The 25751-nt window shown below is 42.8% G+C and overlaps 1 protein-coding gene across 1 annotated transcript in view; it reads left to right on the top strand.

Moving 5' to 3' along the window:
• The first annotated feature begins 1147 nt into the window (after positions 1–1147).
• LOC119181410 (E3 ubiquitin-protein ligase RNFT2) overlaps positions 1148–25751 on the top strand; it is a 42279-nt gene continuing 17675 nt past the window's right edge. Inside the window, exons 1-5 of the mRNA XM_037432642.2 lie at positions 1148–1585; positions 3822–3966; positions 10693–10831; positions 19046–19324; positions 20565–20641. Coding sequence (XP_037288539.1) covers positions 3832–3966; positions 10693–10831; positions 19046–19324; positions 20565–20641 — 630 coding nt within the window. The 5' untranslated portion in view covers positions 1148–1585; positions 3822–3831. The remainder of the gene's footprint in view (positions 1586–3821; positions 3967–10692; positions 10832–19045; positions 19325–20564; positions 20642–25751) is intronic.

The following is a 25751-nucleotide window of genomic DNA, read 5'->3' as shown; positions in this document are numbered from 1 at the left end:
GCTGCTGTCTGTTTTGTCGGAGTAGCTCTTATTTTTCGGCGAAGAGGAATTCCTTCGGCATTGGTCTTGCCCTTTTGTGTCGGTCTGTAACGGACGAGTGAAACTTGTCTTTCGGCCGGCTTGGTGTTGTTAGACCACGGCTACTGGATGAAAAAGCGCACATGTATGTTTATCTGTCCTTTTCTGATACATTTTTGTGTGGCTGTCTTTGAGTGAACCATCGAATGTACACGTTCTTTCCACGTCATTCCATGTTCATGCAAATGAAGTCTGTTTTGTCATCATCGTTATTGTGTGTCTATGAAGAAAATGTTCTGTTGAAATGGTATTCGCGTCTGTGATAATTAATTTTTCTACACACTTCACACGGCCCGTATCGGGACAGCTTATGGCTCTCCCATAGTGGCGTAATTGCAGTGCACTAAAGCTTTCACAATTTATTCCAAACGCACTTTGCTAACGCATTGTCGTGTCTGGAGTAAGATGGCGGTGGTCTGGCTTCACTTTCAAGACGTAATTTCCACTCCAGGGAAATATTTGTATGAGCGCGTAAGGTAGACGGAAGGAAAACACTTTAAAGAAAAGACGTTCTTTTACAACTACAGTTTTATAAGAAAAAAAAATCTTCGCACGGGAACACCAAAATGCGTATACGCAACGAATTATCACAGGCATTATTTCAATTCTGCTCAAGTATGCCAAGTATTCATAGTTTTTGAATGTAGCACCTTGGACTAGGGCAAAAACTACAAGCCGCTTTACCTACATTGAAGGATGCTGTTGTACATGTTTTGTTATTGCTGGACTCCACCGAGCGCCAAAAAGCAGTTTCAAAACACAACCTTCGTTCGTCAATGCAGTGCAGCAGGAACATTACGCACGTTGATCTTTATTATTATTATTATTATTATTATTATTATTATTATTATTATTATTATTATTATTGTTGTTGTTGTTGTTGTTGTTGTTGTTGTTGTTGTTGTTGTGTTTGTTGCTGTTGTTGTTGTTCTTGTTCTTGTTCTTGTTCCCATAGAGTTCCTTTGTGAAAAACTCTGTGGTTGTTCCTAACGCAAATGCGAAACCGAAACTAGCAAATGACAACGATCGCCTTGCTGCATACATTGGTGGCGCCCTCTGTTAGCACTGCGAGCCGCTGCGGTACGACGACGGTGCAGCTGCTCGCGCTAGCGTCTGAGCCGATCACTGCTGCGAATTTGCCTGCACCGCAATCAGTCGATGTCGTCACCGAGTCGGGTCACGAAGACCGACAGCGTCCACTCGGCAGTTCTCTGATCAGGCCAAATTCCAGCACCGTAAGCGCAGCAGCAACACCCGTCCACAAAGCTTTCCGAATAGCAGTGTGTCCAATGTGGACGCGCATAGCGCTATCAGCGTCGGGTGACGCTACACAACGCTCCTCGCGGCATGCATGTTTAGTGTAGACCACTGCTGTTCGATATCGTCTCGTCACCTCCGTAACACCTACGTGAATCAAGCTGGAACCGTCGCAAAATCCGCCGGTTTCCGTCCACGGCACACCCCAGCCAAGCACCAGTAGTGCTGGTCGATCTTCTCCTGACAACAGGTTAGCTTGTTTTGTTATTCCGCGACTGGCTCATGCCATCGGGCGCTTGGTATTGACACGACGACACGGCATTGTTTTCGTTTCTTTTGTACTGTCTCTTTTATCGGACTTCGGCCTACTTGCGTTTTACCATGGCCAGACACATTAATCGCTCGTAAACATATGCATCCCGCACCATCGCGCGATGCTGGTTACCTAAAAACAACCCATATCTCTAATGCAATTACACGGCAAGGCTAAAAAGGTAAGCATATGCGCCCACGCCTGGGTTTCTAGGGCTGTCGCTTTCGGTGTTGTATGTGTGTCCAAGTCTAAATGAAGTCGCCCAATTCCACGTAATCATGGACCATTTCACGTTCACTACAAGATTTGCTGTCACCTTAGTTCAATATGAGGTTGTCTCGCGCGCCTGTCTCTTCCTGTTTGATCCCAGCTATTGGGAGCATGCGTGCTTCCGCCTGCACGAGAATAGACACACATACGAAACCAAGGAAAAATGTATCCATGCATACTCGAGAAAGTATGTCGCGCGATTCACCGTATCGTGCTGCGAATAGAATGAGTGATTTTGAAAAGAACATTTATTTTTTTTCATGGATCGATCGTTTATCTCGCTGCGTGTAACTCTGAAATCAAACCCCTTTTGAAGAAGGAATGCGCACCTCGAGTGTGCAGACTCCGTTTCATATGGTGCAAATCGCAGTAGCCATCGTCTATCAGAATTCAGTTACCAGATTTCGAAAGATCACATACTTCCGTTTTGTGGCAGATCAGATGATGTTCGAGGTGGATCATTCGGCTTTTAGCATCCTACTTATACTTGCTGGTCATCCTATTCCTTATCTTCAGTAGCAAACGATAGGAGACCCTTCAATATCCAGTAACCATTGAATGGCGCACTTCAGTTAACCCACCTTCTACAAACGTCTAGAACGCTGTTCACACACGACGGCCTGATGCGTACAATCTACATACAGGAGCAAGATGTCAGTCACCTCACGTTTATGTATTTATTCAGACATAAAAATAAGTGGCGGCTGTTTAAACAGCTGCATAACTCCTGTTTGAAAGACATTGTGGCATTCCAATCATTGTACGCGATAGAACCTCTTCAGTCGTAAAAGGAAGTCTTGCATCTGTGACAATAGCAGTCTCGACAATTTTGATTGCAGCGTTTACACATGCAATCGCGGAAAAGCCATGAGCAGCACAACTTTTGAATATGTAGCACATGGGGTCACAAAATGAAGCATTCGGGTCAAAGTGATATTGTAACGGGGAGTATTCAATGAGTTAACACCGTTTGGGCTCACACTGCATACAGCGCACAAGGATGCAGGACGACAGGACAGCCCAGACATAACCTCACAACAACATTGTCGTCTTCATTCCATGACGGGATGGGATGCCATCTCCCGTTCTCTCGTCGCACCTGCAGTAGCCCGCGCCAGGTTCTCATCGTGCCAGAGAGCACAAAAGTCATTCTATGACCGCCGACATAAAGATGTCAAATTTCCTCTGAGCTCTCTCGTGGTAATGTGGCTCCCACCCCATTGTGTCAGCCTCTGCGAGAAACTTCTGTCGCGATACATTGGACCTTACCGAGTTCTGCGCCGGGTGACACCTGTCACCTATGAAATTTCCCCTACTATGAACCCTACTGGTACATTCAGAACTGACATTGTGCATTTTTCTCGCCTGAAGCCCTATCACAGTGATACATCCGTCTAATAACAGAAGGCACCGAGACGGTGCTTTACCGCTCGGGTTAATGTCACGGGTGTAGAATGGTACCTCAGGCACAGGCGCCGAAATGACACAGAAGGAATGAAGACGACGATATTGTTGTGGGGCTATGTCTAGGCTGCCCTGTTGTCCTGCATGCTGTGTGCAGTGTTAGCCTAACCTAAGTTAACTTAGGTACTTCCCGTTGCAATATGACATTTACCTTGCACATTGTATTGGCAAGTGCCAGACTTTACAGGGATGGTGTTGATAACTTCACGTACAACCTTAAAGAAGCAACCAGGCATGTCTGGAGAGGCTAAGGTATTCTTGACAGTGTATTTACTTAGGTTGTTCTCAAACAGCAGGATATCAAAGTTTGTCATGTATCTGCACTGCTTAGGAATTTTTTCTCTGGCAAGGCACCGTTCACCTAGGGCATTAGTATTGAAGGAGCCGTTGCAATTTAGATTATTTTCTCAATCTCATTCATTGTTGACATGCATCGCAGAGAGGAAGCCATGGCAGAAGGGGGGCCCAGTGGCGAAGGCCGGACCGGCAATGGTGCGTTGCATCGTGTGCTCGGTTGGTCCTCTGTAGCTCGCTCGTACAGTGCCGAGCGAGGTTCAAGAAACTTGCGGCGTGACATTCATCAGGTAAGAATTAAAGAAGGGGAATTTTTCGAAGGGCTGATTTCATTAGACACAACTGAACAAATCCAATTGACATTCAGGCCAACAAAGGCATGCGAAATTAGTTGCTGTCAATAAATGTAGTGTAATAATTACTGCATCAATTGAACTTAATTAATGTGGACGAAAAATCACCCTTCCTGTTGTCAGGATCTGAACCAGGATTGCCAGCCATAGTGTAATTACCCAACTTTTAGGGTATGTTTGGGATTTTTCAGCCAACGTAGAGTATTAGGACTGTGGCATCGGGTAATTTCAACACATTCCTTGTCATTGTTCAGGTGCGACATATTTGTAGGTTAAATTTCTGGAGCTATCTTAATTTCACGTTACCAGCACAAGAGATGAAAAATAGTATGTCAAGTATCCTTGTGCTAGGTTTTTTTTTCCTCAAAATTTTTTTTTCTTTCCTTTACGACATCTTCTATATGTTCGTTGCATAGAGGGGCTTATAAATTTTTTTTATGATGATTGGCTTGAGTTAATGATGTGAATGCCTCACCATACACAAAGAGATGGTAATACGACTGTTGCACAAAATTATGATAAAACGACGGATGCCACCTCACAATGTCATTAGAGCATGACAATTTGTTAAGTGCCAAATTTTTTATCATCATGAAGTCATTGCAACGTCACTGTGGCATCACAGTGTGACATCAAGTGATAGCGCCATCAGATGCAATCATCGCACGGTTATAGGTGGGCCGGTCCAGGAGGCACCCCATGCATCTAATGTCAAAGACTGCATGTTATAATTGTTGCACGGTGCTGTTATTAGGTGTAGGGTAAAACATAGGGTAATAAGAAAAGGTTGTATAGAGTAAATTAAGGTAATTTTGACTTTGACGTAGGGTATTTTCCGAAAATTGGTTGGCAACACTGACCGAAACTCACAATCTTCGTATCCCATTAACAGAAAGGGCTATTTTTGGCCCACTTCATTGCGTTTCAATGCGACTTCATAATTACTTGCTATACTACAGTTAGAGACAACACCTAATAAACCTTCTGCTTTTCTGGGCTTGATTGTCTTTAGGGTTCATTTGAATCGTCAGGTAAGGTGAAGTCACCTTTTCAGAATAAGATGCCAGAAGCTCACATTACAGAGGCCAGACTTGTACCGTGAATGCTCCTGTACTGATGTTATTGCAAAAGCGTTGGCAGACATGCGTGTTCGAATAAAAGCCGCACCATTGTTATACTTCGCTGTTTGGGATTTTGAATCAATAGCTGTGTATGATCGATTGCTTCAAAACTCAGGCCTAAGTAAATGTGCGTGGCAAAATGTTTCGAGGTTGCACAGCTGCAAGTGTTCTGTCCTTCACCAATTGTATTTATAGTGGTGATAGGCACCATTTCCCGGGAGGTATAGGTACTGCGTGAAAGCTTACTTTCTTTTTTTCTTTTTTTCTTCATTTTTTGCAGTTGTATTTTCATAGGCTTGGTGAGAAAAATTGGTTTTTTTCGCGACGTTCAGATTTTGTTTGTTGCCGTCACTATTATGAAGCGGTACAGTGGCATGAGCAGTACTTATTATGAGAATGTATTGTATGATTGCTTTATTGATGAAGAATAATATATTGCAGTAAAATGATAAATCATGTGTATGAATACTTAGCCAATTAAAGCAGGGATGTCTATTACAGAAATGTAATTCAGAAAGCAATGCAAAGGGGCATACACATTACAGAATTGTAACAGATAGCATACGCATGGCAGAAACACAAGGTACTATAATGATTACAGACTTGAGCCATCATAAAAATGCTAGAGAAGGCAATGCACATGGAAATATTAGTGCATAATGTTAATAGTAGCACAAGCAGTTTCATTAAATTAGGTTGTGTTTTAAAGGGCCACTCACCAGGTTTGACAATTTTGAGCTGACAAGCGCAATACGTAGACAAGGCGTTCATGATCACATCTGCCAAAATTTGCAACACTACGCACCGCAGAAATGAGTCAAATTTCAAGATGAACGCTGCTCCCTTTCCCATCTGCCCGCACACGCCTAGAGAATAAGGGCATGACATGGGCGTAGGAATGGCCCTACGTAGACAGCAATGCAATGACGTTGGTCCCCTACGTAGACGACTCTGCTCTGACGTTGTCAACAGTATACCATGTGACACGGCAAAAATCATTTAACCCACCATGCATAGTTTATGTATTTGTTGCTTTAAGAGATTAATAAAACTTGAAATAAATGATGAGACGCAATAAAAAATTGTGCGCATTTTTCTTTCATTTTTTCCCATGAAATGCTACGGCATGTGGAGCTAATGTGCCAGCGTTTCGCATGCATTCGTGTCCCCGCGGTCAGCGCTGTTGTGTATCCCGGTGCTGAGTCGTATCCCACCGGTGCCAAACAGTTGTTGCGCATCTCGGCACTGTTTACCAGTAGTTGCTCCGAATCCCAGCGCTGAGCACCCGTTGTTGCGGACCGGGGTCTACCCGGTCTTTTGTGGTAGCATGGCGTAACTTCGGGTGAGGAAACGAACGTTGACAAGATGGGGATACGAAAAACAAACAGGTTTATGGCACTATTTACACTTATTTACAGCATAGAAAGTTTAGGAGTTTCACAAACCATGAGTGTGGTGGTTGAATCGTTACATGGTTCGGAGCGTTGTCCAGCACTCTGCAGCGTCGTTTTAAACCCTGTCGGGCTCCTCCTTCGTTATTGGAACGTCAATCACACACATACTAGACACCGCCCACAGGGCATAATTCAGTAGCACATGGTCTGCCGAATAGTTATTACCCCTCTTGACGCAATGCTCTGAGGATAGGGGAAATGGGGTTCTCTCCCGGAACAATTTGGCGGTTGAATTGCTTCTTCCGTCTTTCCCTGGAAGGGCAGCCAAGGAGTAGACACTTGAATCGCGGAGACACGACCTGTGCGGTTGGTCTGCTTTGCCGGCCCGGAGGAATCGTTTGTAGGGATTTAGGCTCACGGACCGTCTTCTAATTCCTTTGTTGCTCCCAGCCGCTGGACGCTGGTTCCAAGAGAACTGGGGTTCCAGGCGTGGGAGCGCTGCCCGGCTACGTTTCTCAGCGACAGCCTGGCGCCTACTGACGACGGTCATAACAGCGCATTGAGCACACGACTCTCGTCGAACGCTCCTACGCGCTCGCACACTCATTTTGCTCATCTGCTCTACCGCATCTAAGCCAGCGTTTCCAAACCATTCCGCAGCAACAGGCAGAAGACCACAAAATAATGCTGGTCAACAAAGCAACATCGCTCGCGTGCTCGGGGGTTGGACTTGTTCGGGCACGTCATGCGCACGTCACCTCATGGTCGGATGCTAGAGAGGGTGGGGAAGAGATTTGGCTTATGAAGGCTACGCGGAGGAGCGGCAAGGGTTTCGAGCTCAACCTCCTCTCGTCCTCATTTCACACCGCTTCAAAAAACCTGTTTTCTCCGCTCGTGATGAACCGATCCGAAAAATTTTTGTGGGAAAATGTTCTTCATCGGACACCCTACAACTTTCACTGTCTAACTAAAATTCGGTATGGGGCCTTGTGAGTGGCCCTTTAACAGCAGTTCTAGCAATGGGATATGTGTAATGTTTTTCTATGCATGTCTCAACATTATTATTATTATTATTATTATTATTATTATTATTATTATTATTATTATTATTATTATTATTATTATTATTATCAGAACAGTTTGCAGTAGTAAACACGTTCTACAGAACCTGTCCGTCTATTAGCACTTTTCCTCATTACTTAGCAAGTGCAATCATTGTCATGCCGTTTCATCGTTATTTTCTTTCTCTGAGCTTCATCGTTGCAAAAAAAAATAGTTCATTGCCGTCACTGCTTGTGTCAGTGTTGATATCCCTCAGGCAATATGCAGTTCTTAGCTGAACTCAATAACCACCAGACAGGTATACTGCTTTGTTGTCTTTTTCTTCAAATCCCATGCACTGCAGTCTGTGAGATTTCTTGTGCTTGTGCCCATAGCATTTCAATACTCATGACACTTATTTTATTTTATCAGTCTTACCATCTACGCCTCTGAACATTCCAGAGGATGTTGATCATGCTAGCCTTGCAGAATAAGCTTAAACATTGAATGCGCTAAGCATTATCTGCTAATAATTGCGGTGCGAATTGCAGCAAAGCACTGCGTAACTGGGGTAGTCATCATGGAGTGAGTTCAACTCCTCTGTCTTTTTGAAAGTTTTCAGTTTGGCATGTGTATATATATAAGCATGCACAGATACACATGCGCAAGCATAAAGTTTAGTTGTACCGCTCCCCCCTGCCTTCAGAAAAACATTTTTGGCAATGCCACTGGTGCATGTGTCGTGCAAGAAGGGTATAATGCTCTTATAAAGACAGAGAAAAAAAAAGTGAGCCGAATTCAATTAGTTTGATTTCTGAAATTTATCAAGCGCAGTGAGATTACTACTAGTAACAATGACCTGCTTAACACTCTTCTTGCATGCAGTGCTCTCAACAGTGAGGGAACTGCTTCCATCCATTGCAGGTTTTCGTTGTGACGAATTAAAGAGCCCTCTTGTGTATGGTCTAGAGTCAAGAGTGACGTTCATAATTTATTAGTACACTTCTAACTACACTCAAACCTTTGTATAACAAAATTGCATCTTACACGAAAATAAGTTCGTTATATCCGTAAATTTGTTATAAAGTTTTATTCCTAACACTCTATCTATTGCAAGACTATTATTAATCAATTTTGTTATAACCGATATTTTGTTATGTTTGGATTCGTTATATCGAGGCTTGAGCGTAGCTTTATTTTTGTTGTTTGGAAGGTGGATGTGTCACGCTACCTACCTTGCTCCTTTCATACCTGTAGTCGTTGCTGAGCACATACAGAAAGACACCAACCGTCAGCTTACTTAATTCAGTGAGCAACATCATCTCGCCTAGCCTTATTGCTGGACGGTGTCAGCCAACATTGCTTAGTGTAATGGTTGCATGATAACACTGATGACACCAGGCCTGGCATTTTGGGACCAGTGTTAGCGTCAAATTGAAATGTCTTAGCGAACTAAAATATCAATAGTAAATGTGAACATTTTTTATTTTTATTTTATTTATAAAATACTGCAGGCCCAAACAGGGGCCCAAGCAGGAAGGACAAAAGGACACAAACAAAGCAAATAAAGGCAGGGAAATCGCATACTCAGCAAAAAAATAACACTGGCATGTGTACAAAAGAAACTGCAGCAAAAAATAAGGCAAAAACTACATAATTTCTTTAAGAGTGGTACATCAAGGTGAAGCAACAAAAGTAGAAACATCAAACAAAAAGTGCTTGAAAAAAGACTATGGGAGAGTTTTGTCAATTAAAAAAAGTAATGGGTGTGAGTGTTATGACGAGCAAATAATGGCGCAAGTGGAAGAAATATTTTGTTCAGGAGTTAATCAGCTCATCTAAATTCTGTAACTAATTGTTTACAGTCCTCAATATTTCTGTGCTATTTTTATATTTAACATTTACTTTTTTGTAACTCATAACAGGGATAAAGAAACAAGTTGCATTTGTCCTGTTATGCTGTAAATTAATCTTCCTTCTTGTTATTTCTGTTATATCGCTTACTTTTAAATACTTTTGTGTCTTATTTTTAATCATGAGTACATCATGTTGTTTACTGATTATATTGCTATTGTTAATCAATCTTGTTTAATATTGCTGACACGTCTATATAACTTTCGTGTATATTTGTGATTATTTCATGCATGTAGCCATAGGACATCCCCCTGTCACTTTCTCTGAAACTATGGGACCTCTTACTGTAACATATTAGCCGTGTAACTCAACTTGACTATATTGAACAAACTGGGCATGAAATTGTATCCACGTTAATGCAAATGCCTCATGCCATGTTGTGAGAGTCTGTTGCGACCAATAGTCTGGGCAGCGTGGGTCTTGTTCTACGGAATGATTACCAGAACGTCCTTTTCACAGCTTCGCACATTCTGCTCAAACTGCTTTTTTTTTCAGGCTCAGTCTGTGAAGTAATGACATTGGGGCAGGTAAAAATAACTTGTTGATCCAATCAATACATATTGTTCAAATTCTTCAATATAGTTTTCTTGGGCATTGATGTACCAATTCCAAGACGATTTTTCTACTGCAAAGGCTCCCTGAAAGTTGACTGCACACCATTTTCGACGTGATTTTCTCACTGCAAAGGCTACGTGCAAGTCGGCGGCTGTGACCTCTTTCAACGATTCTGTGACAGCCCACTGGATTGTGGGAGCACTGTCGAAATGACATTTTTGGCTTTCCTTGAGCGTTGAAAACGGGAAAAAGTCTGCCAGGCTTGCATCAGGGTTGATAAAACCCTGATACAATCCTGATATGAGCCGTGCAAACTTCTTCTTGTTCCTAAATTTAAAGAGAATCCACAAAGTATACCACTTCTATGGTGTTTCCACCATCCAATGGGCCGCCACAGTGTCTCTGAAAGAGGCGACAGCAGCTGACTTTGTGGGAACCTTTACAGTTTAGAATTTGCATAGCAACAGGTGAATTGATGTCTAAGGAAACTATTTTGAAGATCTTAAAAAGATGTGTCTAGTAGGTCAATACATTATTTTTAGCAAACCAAGCTTAATTGCATTGCAGAAAGACTTTTAATCTTTCTTTTTCTCAAAGGAGGACAGCTTGTTCAAAAACTTTTGCTGGCGACCTCGCAGGTTCTCATGGGCCTGACCCCTCTGATTGAGCAGTCATCTCTAAACATCCAGCCGTCACAACTTTGGCGACAGGCGCAGCAACACTACGAGCATCCACGCACACCCAGTTCTCAGAGCATGGCTTCGTCTTCTTCATCGGGTGAGCGTAACATTTATGCAGCGTAACGATGCATTTATGCATTTATGCAGCGTAACGATGCAGCGTGGCTGCATCGTTGCAAGGGCTGCAGTACGCTGGTTTAGGGGCGAAGCTTGTTAGGCTGTGGGCTTGTCCACCGTTGGCCATTGTAGCCAGTACACAGAGTACCCCTAGTACCCGGAGTGCTCACTAGATGGCATTGTGGTGCTCCCTCTCCATCACCAGCTTGTTCACACAGCAGCAACTCGAAAGCGGCGGGAGTGAGTTCCTCTAGTACTCGACGCACTCGCTAAATGGCATTGCGGCGCTCCCTCCCATCACCAGCTCGTTCACGCGGCAGCAGCTCGAGTAACCGACACCTGGCCTTCATGCAACCGAGACCTGGCCATCATGCCAAGCATACCCAACACGATGCAATACTGGCCGGAATGCTGCAAGGAAATCTTTGCCATGATTCGCCAACAGCACAAGCCGCACGCGTTTGTCATGCTTTCTGTCGCAGAAGTACGCTGGGACAAGCTCTGCGAAACTCTGGAACAGTTGCAAATGGGATTCACGGTTTACCGATGTATCTCCTGAGCTTCGCCCACTCATCATCATTTACTCCGTGGATATGCTGTGATTTCTTTTTCAGGCAATGTAGCAGCGCCGCTTACAAGGAGATGTTGCAGCACCAGTACCTTGTTTGAAACAGCATGCAGTTTTGTGAAGGCTGGAGAGAAAAGCGCCATCAGTTGGGAAATTACATCAATTTAATGATTATTTGAGGTGGCTAAACACCTCAGACCTAGCAGTAGTACTCATACGAAAAATCACAGAAGTTTCTCTCACACACAAGGCCAGGCTTTCGTATGCTGACAAACTCTTGTTCATGTACACATATAACCAGCAAACTCTTGTTCATGTAGACATATAACCACATTGATAAACGTGGAGGAAATCTGCAACACATTCGTGTGCCCAGGCATTGTGTAATTTGCCTTAACTAGTCATCTGCTGAATTGATTTCTTCCCAGATAGGTTCAATAAGTGAAGGGTTTTTTATACTAGATTGACTTGGTCAGAGAGCCTCTTAGGCAGTGTCTAGTTAACTTATTGATACGCTAACTATCTTAAATTAAAGCGATATCAGCAGCTTTACGGTGGTGTGCATTCTTTTTTCACGAACAGCTGCTCACCAATTAGTGCTTGGCTATGTAACGCTATGAATCAAAGGTAGGAGGGTGTCTTTCTCATTTAGCCCATCAAAATGTGGCCACTATGACTGAAGAACCAAACCTACACTTTTATGCTTAACAGAGCAACATTACGAAGTTTATCTTGATACCACTGTGGGCACCAATGTAATTCGGAGCTAAAGGAAAAAACCTTCGACTTGGTGAGCCTGTCTCTACATCTGAATGTCTGGTCATTGATTGTAGCTTGAGCATGGATGTAGTCATGTCTCTTCGGATAGGCATCAAAACTTGCGTGGGTTACATCCACAGTCAAGTACATAGCCAGCCGCCAACATTCACACCTCAATGGCTTGTCACCAAAATTAACTAGCGGGATTTTTGATTCTGCATATTTCAATGGCTAGTACAAGAAAACAAGAGGTAATGCTTGGTGTGTTTTCTTTTGTATTTTTGTGTTTGCGCTAAATGTAAAAATAGGCCTTTCAAATTTTTAGTTGTCTGGTTTTTTAAGTATGCTTTGCAACATGGTCGGCAAGGTAGGGCTGCATCTAAGCTACTAATGCTTGTCAATGGTCTAGTTGGTTTGTTAGCATTGTAACGAAAGGACATTGCAAGTAGAAAAGGATGGAAGGGGTGCACACACGAGCGCTGTGAATCGTGTGTGTCCCTTCCGTCCCTGTTTACTTGCACTGCTTTTTTCCTGACAAAGCATCTAAGATACCGTATTTACTCGCATAATCCTCGCACTTTTTTTGGCGGAAAACCAATGCAAAGTTGAGGGGTGCGAGAATTACGCGGGGAAAACTTTCTATGAAAATGTACGGAGCGAAAAAGAAAACGAAGTGGCCGCAAATTGGGATTCCCACACCAGCAACTAACACCAAGCTTTAAGAAGTACTAATCAAAACCTACCTCAACAATAAAAGCACAGGTTCAACACAAGGCAAGATTTATTTGAGACACAAAAAGTGCAAGCTAATAGTCGAGAATTAGAATACCGTACGCAAAGCTTGTGGGCGTAGCGGTAGCGTTGGTCGTTAAACAGATGCCCTCAAAAGGTAAGCGTAGGACGTCAGTATTGGGCTGATGGCTATTTAACAGAATTGTGCGCAGTTCCCTTCTGAAGAAATAAAGTTTACTATCAATCCCAGTTTTAGGCACACGGCAGGCTGAACGCGTCTTGGTGGCTTTCAGCTGCTGTCACGAGTAGGGAACGCAAAACTTGTAGACTCCAAAGGGCCTTCCGGTGGCCCTGTTGCCATTGTTTAGTGCATGATCTATTACTTACAACTTAAAAGCAGCCGTGTAGCTTCAGTATCACTCCATAACGCGACAATATTACCATCACAACGTATAAAACACGTTGCAACGCGCACTTGCCACTTTGGCTTGCATTGGATTGAATCTCCGTGCTATCATCATCAGTGGTTGTAATGAGCAGACGACATTATTGCGGCAGTTTTCGGGGGTGCGATAATTACTCGAGGAAAAAAAGAAATCGTATTTTTGTTGGGCGATGGGGGGTGGATGCGAGAATTATTCGAGTGCGAGGATTGCGCGAGTAAATACGGTACTCATATTCCAGATAGATATGTTATGATAGCTGGACTGATAATATTGCTTTAGCTGAGGTTGCAGCTAGCACAATTGTTTTTGTCAGGACAGATATTGTTTTAAGATAGGGCTTGGACCTTTTGTATCTGCATTGTGATACAGTTGTCAAGGCAGTTATCGCTATTTGTAGTACTAGTATTTTCACTGCATCTGTTTTTGTCTTATCATGTGTAACTTACCGTATTTTTGTGTGCATAATTCGCACCAAAAGCCCAAAAATTTCAGGGGCAAAGTAGAGGTGGGGATAATACGCGGGGTTTTTCCTTTAGTGCTGCTTCACAGCAATGCCTCTTGTGCCGTAAAGCCCTTTAAGAGCGTAGCAAAGGATACGGAGGCAATTTCGGCAAATTAGTATTGCTCAGCAATTAGTACGGCAGCTTGCAGACGATTTTGGTTTCGCTTGCTTGCATCGTTAAAGCCTTTAGAAAAATATTTGGGGAAATACAATTAGATTTTTTAGGGTAAACGTCGGTGTCACATTACAAGTATATTCATGTGCTATGTCATGTACTATATTCATGTACTATGTCATGTATGCCTTGTTTGCTTTGGAAAAGGGCTTGCTGGAAAGGTGGTGCTGGTCTGAGAAATAGAAAAGGGAAGGTATTTTTGCAAAGGGAACAGTACCTGTATCTTACCTACGACTTCTCCAACCATTTAAGTTCTATAATAGATGAAGCAGTATTTATTTCAGCAAGGTAAATGAAATATTATCAGTAAATTTAGGTACTGTTTTTTGGCAAGGTAGCAGGCATGCATTTCGGTTCTGTTGCTTCCACGGAGCTGCCAAGAAAAAGTTGTCGCCGAGTGTGAGCACTTTTTACCTCGTTAGTACCACTCGTTCTCTACATCTCATCTCATTCACCAAGCCTAAGTTGACCTGTACTGTCAACATGAGTAGTGTCCGGCGGTAGTCCTTCACCGCACAACAAAACCTTAAGATCATTGTCGTCACCGAGGAATTCGGAAATCGTGAGGTGGGAAGATGGCTTGATGTGGAAGAGTCCTGTGTGCGACTGTGGAGAAAGAAGAAAGACAGCCTACAAGCGCGCACCGCGAGTGTAGATCATTTCGTAGCCCCAAGACCGGCGCTTACTTTGAGCTGGAGGTGCGGCAAGTAAAGTTCATAGAAGATATGCGAAGCAGTGATTACGCCGTATTGACCGAGATTCCCCAAGTGAAAGCATGGCTACTGTCGAAGAAGCTAGGCCTACCTCATGGGTTTTGTACGAGCCACGGATGGCTGCACTGCTTTATGAAGTGCCAAGGACTTGCAATAAGATGGCCGACTGTAATATGTCAGCGCTTGCCGGCTTCCTACGAGGAGAAGCTGCTCAAGCACCAGAGGTATGTAATTGACTTGAGAAAGCACCACGATTACATTTTCTTGCAAATCGGCAATGCGGATGAAACTCCTGTTTATATTGAAATGCCGTTGGACAAAATGATTGAGAAGACGAGCAGCAGTTCGGGGAGCGTGCTGACCAGTGGGAAGATGAAACTGCACTGCACAATCTTGCTTTGTGCATTCGCTGATGGCACGAAACTGCGACCATACGTCATCCTGAAAAGGAAAACTCTTCCCAAAATTCCTTGGCCTGCTGGTGTAGTCGTGCACGCACATGGAAATGCATGGATGAACAGTGACTTGTTCATGGGTTTGGTCAAGACGGTATGAGAGAAGAGGCCCGGTGCGATGCTCGCAAAGTGGTCCATGCTCCTTCTTGACTCGTTCCGCGGCCACAAACTGAGGGAGTGAAGAACCGACCACCTTTTGTGCAGTAACACTGACTTAGTTGTCATACCCAGTAAAATGACGCCAACGTTTCAGTCTCTAGATATGTTGCTTAACAAGCCCTTCAAAGCCTATGCCAAGCCCAATTATGCGCAGTGAATGGCCGATGGCCTCTACGACTTGATTCCGACAGGACGCGTCCAAAGGCCTGATATTGCCCTATTCTGCAAGTGGATTGTCGAGGTATGGAAGGCTCTTCCAGGTGAGATGGTGCGCAAATGTTTCAAGAAATGCTGCATCACAAACAACATGGATGGAACCGAAGATGACCTTGTGCATAACAGTGAGGACTGCAGCTCAAGTGATAGCTCTAGCGAGAGCAGTGACAATGAGCGAATGGTGACTGGTTTTGCAGGCAGCATATTCTGCTTGCTAAATAAAGCTTTTTAAATATACATGTGTGCTATATTGCTTGAGCAGTAGCTTTTGTACAGCCATTCTATTATATCAAATCTGTGGGCAATACGCGAGGATTTTTTTTTTCTTTCTCGGTGAGCTGAAAGTTGGGGTGCGGATTATATACAGGGTGGGTTAAACGCGTGAAAATATCAGTACTCACATTGTTATTCGCTAAGTCCATGAAAGGATGCAAGGTTAGCACAGGCTACCGAATGAACAGCACTTCAGTGTATGTTCTAAGATTTCACATTTTCACATCAGCTGATATTTTTAATACTTTACTGCAACAAACATATGAGCGATGCACAAAAAAAAATGTTTTCCTAAAGTGTCGGTCATTTCAAACAAGTAGATTATCAGTATAAGTAGAAGTCACTTAAATACAACTGCTGCCTAATTGTCACGGCTGCCTGTAATATAATTGGTTTCATGCTTGAGTTCTGTCCTCATCTCTGAGTAAACAGAACTCCTGTTAAATGGAACCCATTTTTCTGATCCCTTCTGGTTCCATTTAATGAGTGTCTCCTTTATAGCTGTGTACCTTTGACCTCTCTTCATTTCAAAAACACTATGGTGCTGGACAGTAAAACAATTTATTGCATTTTGTTCAACTCGGTATAGTAGTGATGTGTTTGCAGCTGTTGTGGATATACAAGTGTTTTTTTTTTTATGCTGCAGATAAATATCTTTTATAAGTATGCTAAGAATGCAGCAGATGTGACATCATCACAGAATAATTTATAGGCATGCCAGCCATGGTTTATCTTGATCACATGTGTTTTTAGATCCCTCAGTGTCAATAATGTTTCAACTTTTTTTATTGAAGCTTCGGAAGAATTTATCAAATTGTGGTACTGTATATACGCTATAATGCTTCCCCATAAATTTAGAAACTTTGCTAGTGGCACCAAATTGGACATGTGTATTGTCAAAAGTTTGCTCTAAACCAAGGTGGCATTGAAACCAAGCATGCCAGAAATGCAGGAAAGGCTAGCTTACTATCGTACTGTTATGCCTGCGAGTCCACAGCGAACGGCCGTGCCTCTGGAAAAGGCAATCTGTGTCAAGGCCAGCCCGCAGCCCGCCTCACGCGATCAACAAAACGGCGTCAGCACGCCACGGCGCCTTTCTGTGGGCGCTTCTCTGGCGCCCACGTGCAGTGAGTCAGCGCACGTGCCAGCGAGCCCGTCGAGTAAACAACGGGCGTCTTCATGTCTGGGGGTCTGACGCATTGCGCGGCGACCCCATTGGAGGAGTCTGCCCTGACGACCAGCGGCGCTTCTGATTGGACATTTTGGTTGGACCCGGTGCATATAAAAGAAGCCCTGCGGCGCGTCGCGAGCAGCGGTCCGAGGTGAAAAGGCGGTCCTAGGTGAAAGCTGACATGTGTGTCAGAGCGGACCCGTTTGAGAGCGGACCTATGTGTTAGAGAGGAGAGCTCGGCTCTTTGAGTCTCTGTCGGCCCCAGTGCCGAATTTGTAACGCCTCTGTATATATGCTGTACATAAACCTTGTTTAACTCACCGTCGTCTCGTCCGCTCGTCTTATCAGCTCTGCGCAGAAGCAGTCGCGAGCTGAGAAACATACGCTACCAAACGGCTGGTGACCTTCCCGGCGGAGTTGGAAGCAGTGGCGCCTTCGGGACCGTGTTGGCGTCGCCGTCTTTCGCAACAGTGGTTGCAGCGGTGAGATTTCGAGGCGCCCTCCGTAACGTCGTCGGAGGTGCGCTTCGCAACAGTACCAAATGCGACTGGCCTGTACCAGATAACACATCAAAATTTGAAATTGAACTAAGGTCTAGGTACGAGCGAGTTGGTTGCATGACACATTGAAAACACTAAACGCTTTAAGTTGTATATAGTATAACCTGCTGTGGTTGTTGTTTGATGTCTGTGTCCTGCTGGACTTATTGTTTTGAATATATGCTTGAAACTTAATACCGTGACAGCTTCTACACAGTGGTGCTTACATTGTCATTTTTAATGCCACGGCAAGCCCACCAGCCGAATCTTATAAATACCTGCTGTAACATGACAAATAATACAATAGAATATCAATATAACTCGCACAGACAACATAGCACACAATGTACCACGAGTGTGGCACTGGTGGCGTTCGAGCCGCGGACCTCACACGAGAAATGATCGTCCACGAGCAATGCCAATCCCCAAAATGTGGAAGAGCTGTGCTCCGCATGGCCACACGTAACATTGACGCATTCAGATGGGCAGTGCCACTTGCTCTCCAAGCAGCACCACTGGTGCCACTATGAGAGCACAGTGTCAACTTTCCCTTCACAGCGACTTCACCCAACTATGCCACAGGCTATGCTAACTGCAACACGCGGATGGCATGAGGTGAGAACTTTATATAATGTCAGTCTCCCCCAGCCTCAAGGTCCGAAAATATTCAGTGTTGCACACATCTTGCAAGTCAACATTTGTAACCCAATGCAGTTCTTAGAGCTGCAGATCATCAGCAAATGACTATTGTTTTCTTGTTACTATCTGTAATGACAGCCTAAATAGTATTTTCTTGGAAAGAGTTACAGTACACTTTGTCTGTGGACTAGACAACTTTGGTGAGTGCCTAAAACAACTTCGGCAGGTGCTTTGGATAGGCTACGCTTAGTGCTCTTGAGTTCTCTGAAACTGAATCAAGATATGTGGACTGCCTAGCACAAGTTCCATCGATTGCGATCGAGAAATCCGATTGCAGTCAGAAGTGACCGTCAACACCATTATATTATTCTTGCATTTGAGCGTGAAGAAAGATCAGTGAAAAGGTAATTCTGACAAAATAATTGTAGTCTGTTAGAACCTAAGAATAAGCCCGAGCTACATCCACAGTCACCACAGCCCCACCCTGGGAAGACTTGCGCATACATTTCATCCAGTCACAATAATTTGCTCATTACTGTGTCGTCGGGCAGTTCAGTGTTTCAAGCGGTGTTGTGTTGAAAACTTGAATGTCCTGGTAAACATTATCAGGTGTTTGATGTCATTGTGTCGCCAAATGTCATATTTTGAGTGTTAACAATGTACCTTTAGATTTCTTTACACGTGGCATTTACATTAGCACTGAAAGTGTACTTGCAGTCAGAAAGAAATTAAGCTTGCACTATTACTCTCTTACATAGGTAATTGAAAAGCCCTGCGGTTTTATGGGCGGAGCTCGTATTCATTCTTGAGTTGTGGCTGACTATAGTTTCTTTTTTTTCTCCCACAGCCCAAATGAATGCAGGTGCAGGATCATCATTTGTGATCAACATGGAGCAAGATGCCTCGCCAACACCTCCATTGCCTAACACCCGCAGCTCATCCGACGTGGCCACTGGAATGGCACCTGGAACACCGCCGTCCAGCCCACCCCGGGCTGACACTGGCACTGGTACAGATGACGGGGTGGCCGCCACACCCGAGGTTCGGGCCTTCCTCACGCTCATGGACAAGTACGTCACCTTTGTGCTGATTCTGCTCCTCAAGCTGGCGTTTGATCATCGTGTGGGTGAGTTCGCTTTGTTTAACAACAATGGCAAAAGAGCTTTCTTTCAGCATTCAATGAACACTGCAGACCGATCAAATCTGGCGGAAGGTGTTTCTTTACACCTGATGAGGGCTCAACTTCTCTTCAATAGTTCAGGCACATTTTGCAGCATAAAATTTACTTGTGTTATTCAGTGATTGTATAATATAGTATACATTGTTATACAGTGTGTCAGTTACACTATGTTATCAAGTCACTGCTTCAAATGAAAATGCTATAATAACAAAGCATAGTTCACCTCACCAGTGAAATACATATAACAGTAGTTTATTATATCTGCTATTATTAGCTATTAAGTATTTATTAGTGTTGTTATAGTTGCAGTGTTATGAATGTACATTTATAGTGTATATTTGATATAACGAAGTTACTTTTGTCGCAGGTGTGAGTATTGTAATGAGGTTTGAGTGTAGTATTTGAAAGATTAAGAGCTTGAAAAAGCTCGAAAGAGGCGCTGAAGAAAGGAATAATTTCACTTGTAATTAGTGAATTAGCCTTTCACAATTTCAAAAACAACATGCTTGCCTTGAGAATACTCTTCTAAACCAAACCAGGAAATGTGTGAGAGAGAAAAAAAAAAAAAAAGACACCGGTCACAAGGCTGCCTTGAAGCCTCTGTACCCATTCACTATAATATATTTGATGATGTCTGCCAGCACCTGCGTAATTTCTTCTTGGTAAAAATGATACACATTGCCTTCTAACGAAGAGAGAGACATTACATGGCACTGCTCTTTTCACAGTGATAGCATTATACTGACATTCTGGTGCGGTTGTACGATTCTGAAATTCATAAACAAAACTATGACCCTTATTTAGTTTTCTAATGACGAACATCGTACGATTGCAGAACTAATATGGATGTGTTTTTCTGATAATAGTTAGAATGAATTGAGTATTTCACTTTATTAAGAAGGGCCACACTAAATTTTGTTTCCGTAATTGCCATCACTCCTAGCTTTACAGTGTTACGATGTTTGTTGTCAAAGTTTGCCCTGCGTCCGATGATCGACAGCAGCATATTTGGATGGCTAACCTTTTTTTGCTGACGTTATAGTGAAACCAGTGCGTTACGGGGCAGAGGCAGGGCATGCTATGGATGTAGCTGATAGCCAAAGGATGTCAAAATCTTAGCTCCATTCACATATTACATTTGCGTATGTCAGCAGTTGAGCTAGTGTTTTTTTTTTTTTTTTTTCAGGTGTTCTAGCAATCCTTGGACTCTTCATCACATTTTGCCATGCCAACTCTGTAATCAAGCGCGAGGTCGGCAAACAGGTGAGTTATTTATAAAGCTCGTCGCTGGGATGCTTGTAACTGATTCCTGAAATAAGCGGGAAGCATTTCTTAATGTATTCACCTTGTGGACATAGCAACTTGGGTGGAGCGTATTCTTTTAATCGAAATGGCAACAAGCCTGACGTCGGGGTGCTCTTGACCTCATCGACCAGCCAGCATGTTTCCAGCGTAAAAAGAAAGGAAGTGGACAAAATGTACGGTAACAAGACACTTAAACAGACTTGACAAGTGTGCACTTGCACATGAACATGTTCAGATGTTTAAAAATGGTGCAGAGAATGCGTAACGACCTTCCAGCGGTGTCAGGTGGGCTGCCGCGTTAAACCTAATTAAAGGGCTTACGTGATAAGAGTTTATGCATGGCCTCCAAGACATGCATCCAAAAACAGATCTCGGGCTAAGGGGGGGGGGGGACAGCATTCGTTACGGTGAAATTCATTCCAGCCCTTTCATTTGTGTTGAAAGTTTCCAAAGCTTCTTGCCATTAAAACGATGTTGCGGGAGAAGGACGAGAAACAGGGGCATACTGATATTTTAGAGGTATTTTGACAATATGCCGATAAACTTTCTTTTACACATGAGTCTCCCATGTGCTATGGGACATGTTTTATACAGTTGATGACTGATAAATCAGACTTTATGAAAAATAAACATAGGTCCGAATTATCGAATGTCCAAAAAAACAAATTCATCAGCAAAAAAAATATCACACCATATCCACGAAGTGAATGATTATAAGTGGATGAAGTTCGAGAGGGGGAGATCATCAGTGAACCGTAACTCTCACGAGAAAAGTTAGCCAATCACATCGTTAGAAAGACGTAAGACTGTGCGTATAGTTATTATACAAATCAACTTTTATTTGGTTATTGTTCATTGCTTGTTTCTTTTTTGGCTCCTTCGGTGTAACACCTAATGATATTTTATGCCCTTTTCAAATCAGGCTTGTGTATCATATGTGTTTCCATTTAAAGTACATATTAATACAATTATAGCTGCCAGGCTGGTTCTTTTAAAATTGGCTTGCTGCATGCAATGGAGTGTGTTGCACAGCTTTCTAGATCTACTGTTTGACTATTACCCGCCCTGCATTCTATTGCTATTTCGAAAAATGTCTCTGCTACTATAATGTTCTCTGTATGACTCAGCGTCAGCTGTAGCTTTCTTTAGACCAGCATAATATTATGAGTCACTAAAGCTATTGTATCAAAAGAAAACAGTTTCTTCACTGAGGCATTTTAACGTTAGGTACTGAAACTATTACTGTTGTGGGAAGAAAATGCATTCAGATAGCACCATTGATGGTTTTTTGTATTCATATTTTTACTTTTTGCCTTGCTTAGAGCTCAAATTGCTATGTGTTAGAAAATGTTTAATAGCAATGTAACTACTAACTTTTGTAGAAGCATCACAGCTACAGGCATTTCGTAGCATGCTTTATAATCTTCATTGGTAATTCTTTGCGAATTCTGCAAGCTTTGCAGCCATAGGCATGCATTCGTGGGAAGGGGGGGAGGCAAGAGGGTGGGCTCGAAAGGTTGACATGACGGGGGGGGGGGGGGGTGCAACGAACCTTCGCCCCCATCTGAATTCTGCACACGCTTATGCCTGTGGCATTGGGCATTGTTCTTTTTTTTTTTGCTTTATTGCCTGTTTTTAGACAAATACATAAAACAACAAGAATAGGATTGTAACAAAAACAAACTGTGTCAGTCCCACTGGACAGACGCAAGTTTGAAATTGCTTAAGTGCTGCGAAGCATTCTGCCCCCCGCAACCACTCAGCCACACGCTCCTGAGCTTCCTGCAGTTCAATAAACTTGGCCATACTCTCTTGAACATACATTCATGCGGGCGGTGTATCTGGATTGCAATGAAATCCCACCATACAAGCCTGCAAAAACAATGGAGACCATTTAGCATGATTAAGTCAAAGGGCAATCCTTCATCATTTGTTGTCACAGTCCTTGTGGTCTCCTGCTTAAAGGAAACAGCAGCATTCTCATAAATAGAATTGTAAGGTTACTTATACTGCCGCTGCTTTTCTTCTTTTTATGTTTTCTTCTTCCATATTTTTTTTTTCATCTCAAGCATGCTGAGCTCTACAAGATGTGTTGAGCTCTTCTAGAATGAACACTAACCCCCGAATTCAGAAAGGCTCCTTAACTTAAACTTTGCCACCACCTCAAGACGGCTGAAACATGTTTCAGATATTCTCAACTGGAAGAGCACCCTTGCGGCGAGTCACACTGTGTGTCACATAATGGGAGACAATGTTTATAGCTGTCAGCCACCCGACTAAGTGATATCGAATAATGAACTTTTACTGACTGCAGCAAGCAGGCATCCTTCTATTGAAAAGTTGGAGCCATTCTAGTTTCTAAATGGTTCGAAGAGTACTACCATGTCTGTGCTCTGAGATATCTCGCTGCAAAATTGAATGGGGGTTTACATGATTACTCTTGCAAAACTGTGAGCACTGGCACATAGCTCCTCCCCAACGGTGCCACGGCATTTGATTGCTATGTATAATCTGACCACAGGTTGGAGGCATAGGCAATGGTGATTGCGGTCATCCGTTTACTATTGGTCGGTGATAGGAATCAATGACTGCTCATCAAATCAGGGAGGACAATTGTGCTGATTTTCATTGGCTGGCATGCATAATCATGCAAAGAGCAATTAAACTTTGCAGCGGGATATCTCTGAGTACTGACATGCTAGAAGTCTTGTTTTTACACGGTTTCATGCACAACTGTGTAGAAATGCGGCTGTCTCCAACATACGAACATGCCCACCTGCTGCAGTCAACAAATAAAGTTTATCATTAAATTGAATGGAATAAAAAAAGCTGATAACGATTGTTGTCTAACTTTATGTCCTCCTGGATTTATAACTTAAGTTCATAGGTGTTTTCCACATTTTTTCAAGTGATGCATTTTCAAGTAATGAAGCCGTAAAGCTTAACTTAGAACACCTGGTGTATATCCCACACAACTTTGCCTGGCAACGTTGATAACTTTTCCTGCAGGCTGATAAAGATAAGTAATGGGATATTATGTTTATCTCGGTACAATTAGCTGGTAAAATAGGTCGTTCCACTCTTGTTTCCATGGTGATGAATGGCACTGGCAAACACTCGATTTACATGCACAAGAGCTGAATAAAGTGGATCGGCGGAGGAATGACTGCTGTCATAGTTCAATTGGTAGAGAAGCAGTTGTGCTATCTGAAAGTCTAAGTTTTTTTGTCGCACTGGGGGCTTGGATGCGATTCTGGCTTATTGTGTGGACTGGGCGTTTGAATATTTCGACACCAACCTTATTTGCATGAAAACTTCTCTGTCATGATGAGATCAGGCTGCACATCAGGCAACGGTGGCTGCACATCGACTGTGCAGGTTTTTGTCTTGAGGAAATACAGTGAATGACAGTAACCAATGCTCTTGCTTTTAATCTGGGCAAGCTTTGACATTGCTGAACATTCAATAATAACATACCTTTCACAAAAGTAGGGGTGATAAAAATGAAAGGTATTTATAACCAGCTAATGGTTATATTGAAGTATGTTTCACTTCTATTTCAATATACAGTTTTAATGAGGTGTTTAGCTATCTGTACCCATAACTTATTTCCTGAGAATTGTTGACGGCACTTTATGATGCATACCTGTCCAAGGCTAATGCAGCCTTGTTACAGCCTTAATTTGAATCTAGCAAACTTATTCTTGTTTCTAAAGCTCAAGAAGCTAGAAAAGTACGGTGCCCACTTGGCGCAGCATTGCACCAAGTGCAGCTGCTCACCCTTTTTTGTTGATGCGACTATTCTATCTGGGAATTGAGATGAAGCTGCCCACAAATCAATGGAAGCATTCCACATCAACAATGCAGGGAGAGATGTGTCAGTCACCCTGAATTCTATTGCCATATTAAAGAACGAGGAGTACTTATATTTGAATAATACATGGCAGAAATAATTTGGTTCTCTTTATCCAACCCCAACCACGCAATTTCTTCATTTTTTATTATCCAGTTCTTTTCCATTTAGGTACATATATGGGCCTTCATATTTTGTAGAACGGTGGTAGTCTCTCTGCTTTTTTTGGTGAGAGGAATTCTACCATGTAATAATTTTTGTAAACTGTATATGTGTTGCCTTTTCAATAAACTTTCAGTTGCTAGTGTGCGCGTGTGTTGTCGTTCTCTTGTCTAGTCTCTGTTCTATTCTTCACCCCACTTTTTGCATTCACAATGAACTATTACCAACTAGCCAAAAGGCCTGTTTTACTATGATTCATCTCGTTTTTCTTTTTCATTATCTTTCTGAAAGTTTGTTTCTAAAGGTTGCACTTTCTGGCATTTACAGCTGGTAACAACACACGACTCTCAAAATCTCAGTCACTCCTGCAAACTCTCATTCGGTTATTTTTTTTTTCTTTATCTGAAAAGAGGACGTTTTTGATTTACCACCCACATGTGCACTGTATCGGAAGGTCAGAGAGAGCTATAGATGTATGTAGGCTTCCGGTTTTGAAGGCCTAGGTTGTTGTCCCTTCTGCGGAGCTAAGAGGAGCAAGCTGTATAAGGATCAATAAGGAGGCTTCTTGTACATCAATCATTTTGCATGACAGCACCTGCATCGGCACTGGACACTTGTGTCGTGTTGTGCCAGGAATTTTTCTTTTTCTTTTGGTCGGTTTCTTCATGATTTCTCTTTTTTTTTTTAAATCATAATTCGCAGTAAATCATGTTCACGTTTTGCGCTTCATCGGTGCCCTGTGCCATTTATTTCATCTTTAGTTCAAGCTGCAGTTGCAGCCTCGTTCTAGCTTCAAATGTTTCTCTCCTTTCTCTGAGGCATATTTTAATGGTCACTCAAGCTGTATTCTTAGTTAAGCTGTACAACTGCCCCAGTAACAGTGGTGTGTATTGGATATGTGTATGTCATTGTTATTTAACTTCTTTATTTAATTTCAGTTGTAGTCATGTCTCGTATGCTTTCTTAGATGTCTTGTATTACGTTTTCTGTACTAGCAGCTTAAGGGGGGTTGTGGCAATGAGAATTGTAAATTTGGTCAAAATGCTCAGTTTT

The sequence above is a fragment of the Rhipicephalus microplus genome, chromosome 3 (assembly GCF_043290135.1).
Source record: "Rhipicephalus microplus isolate Deutch F79 chromosome 3, USDA_Rmic, whole genome shotgun sequence".
Taxonomy (NCBI): Eukaryota; Metazoa; Arthropoda; class Arachnida; order Ixodida; family Ixodidae; genus Rhipicephalus; species Rhipicephalus microplus.
This window is presented reverse-complemented; position numbering and strand designations above follow the sequence as displayed.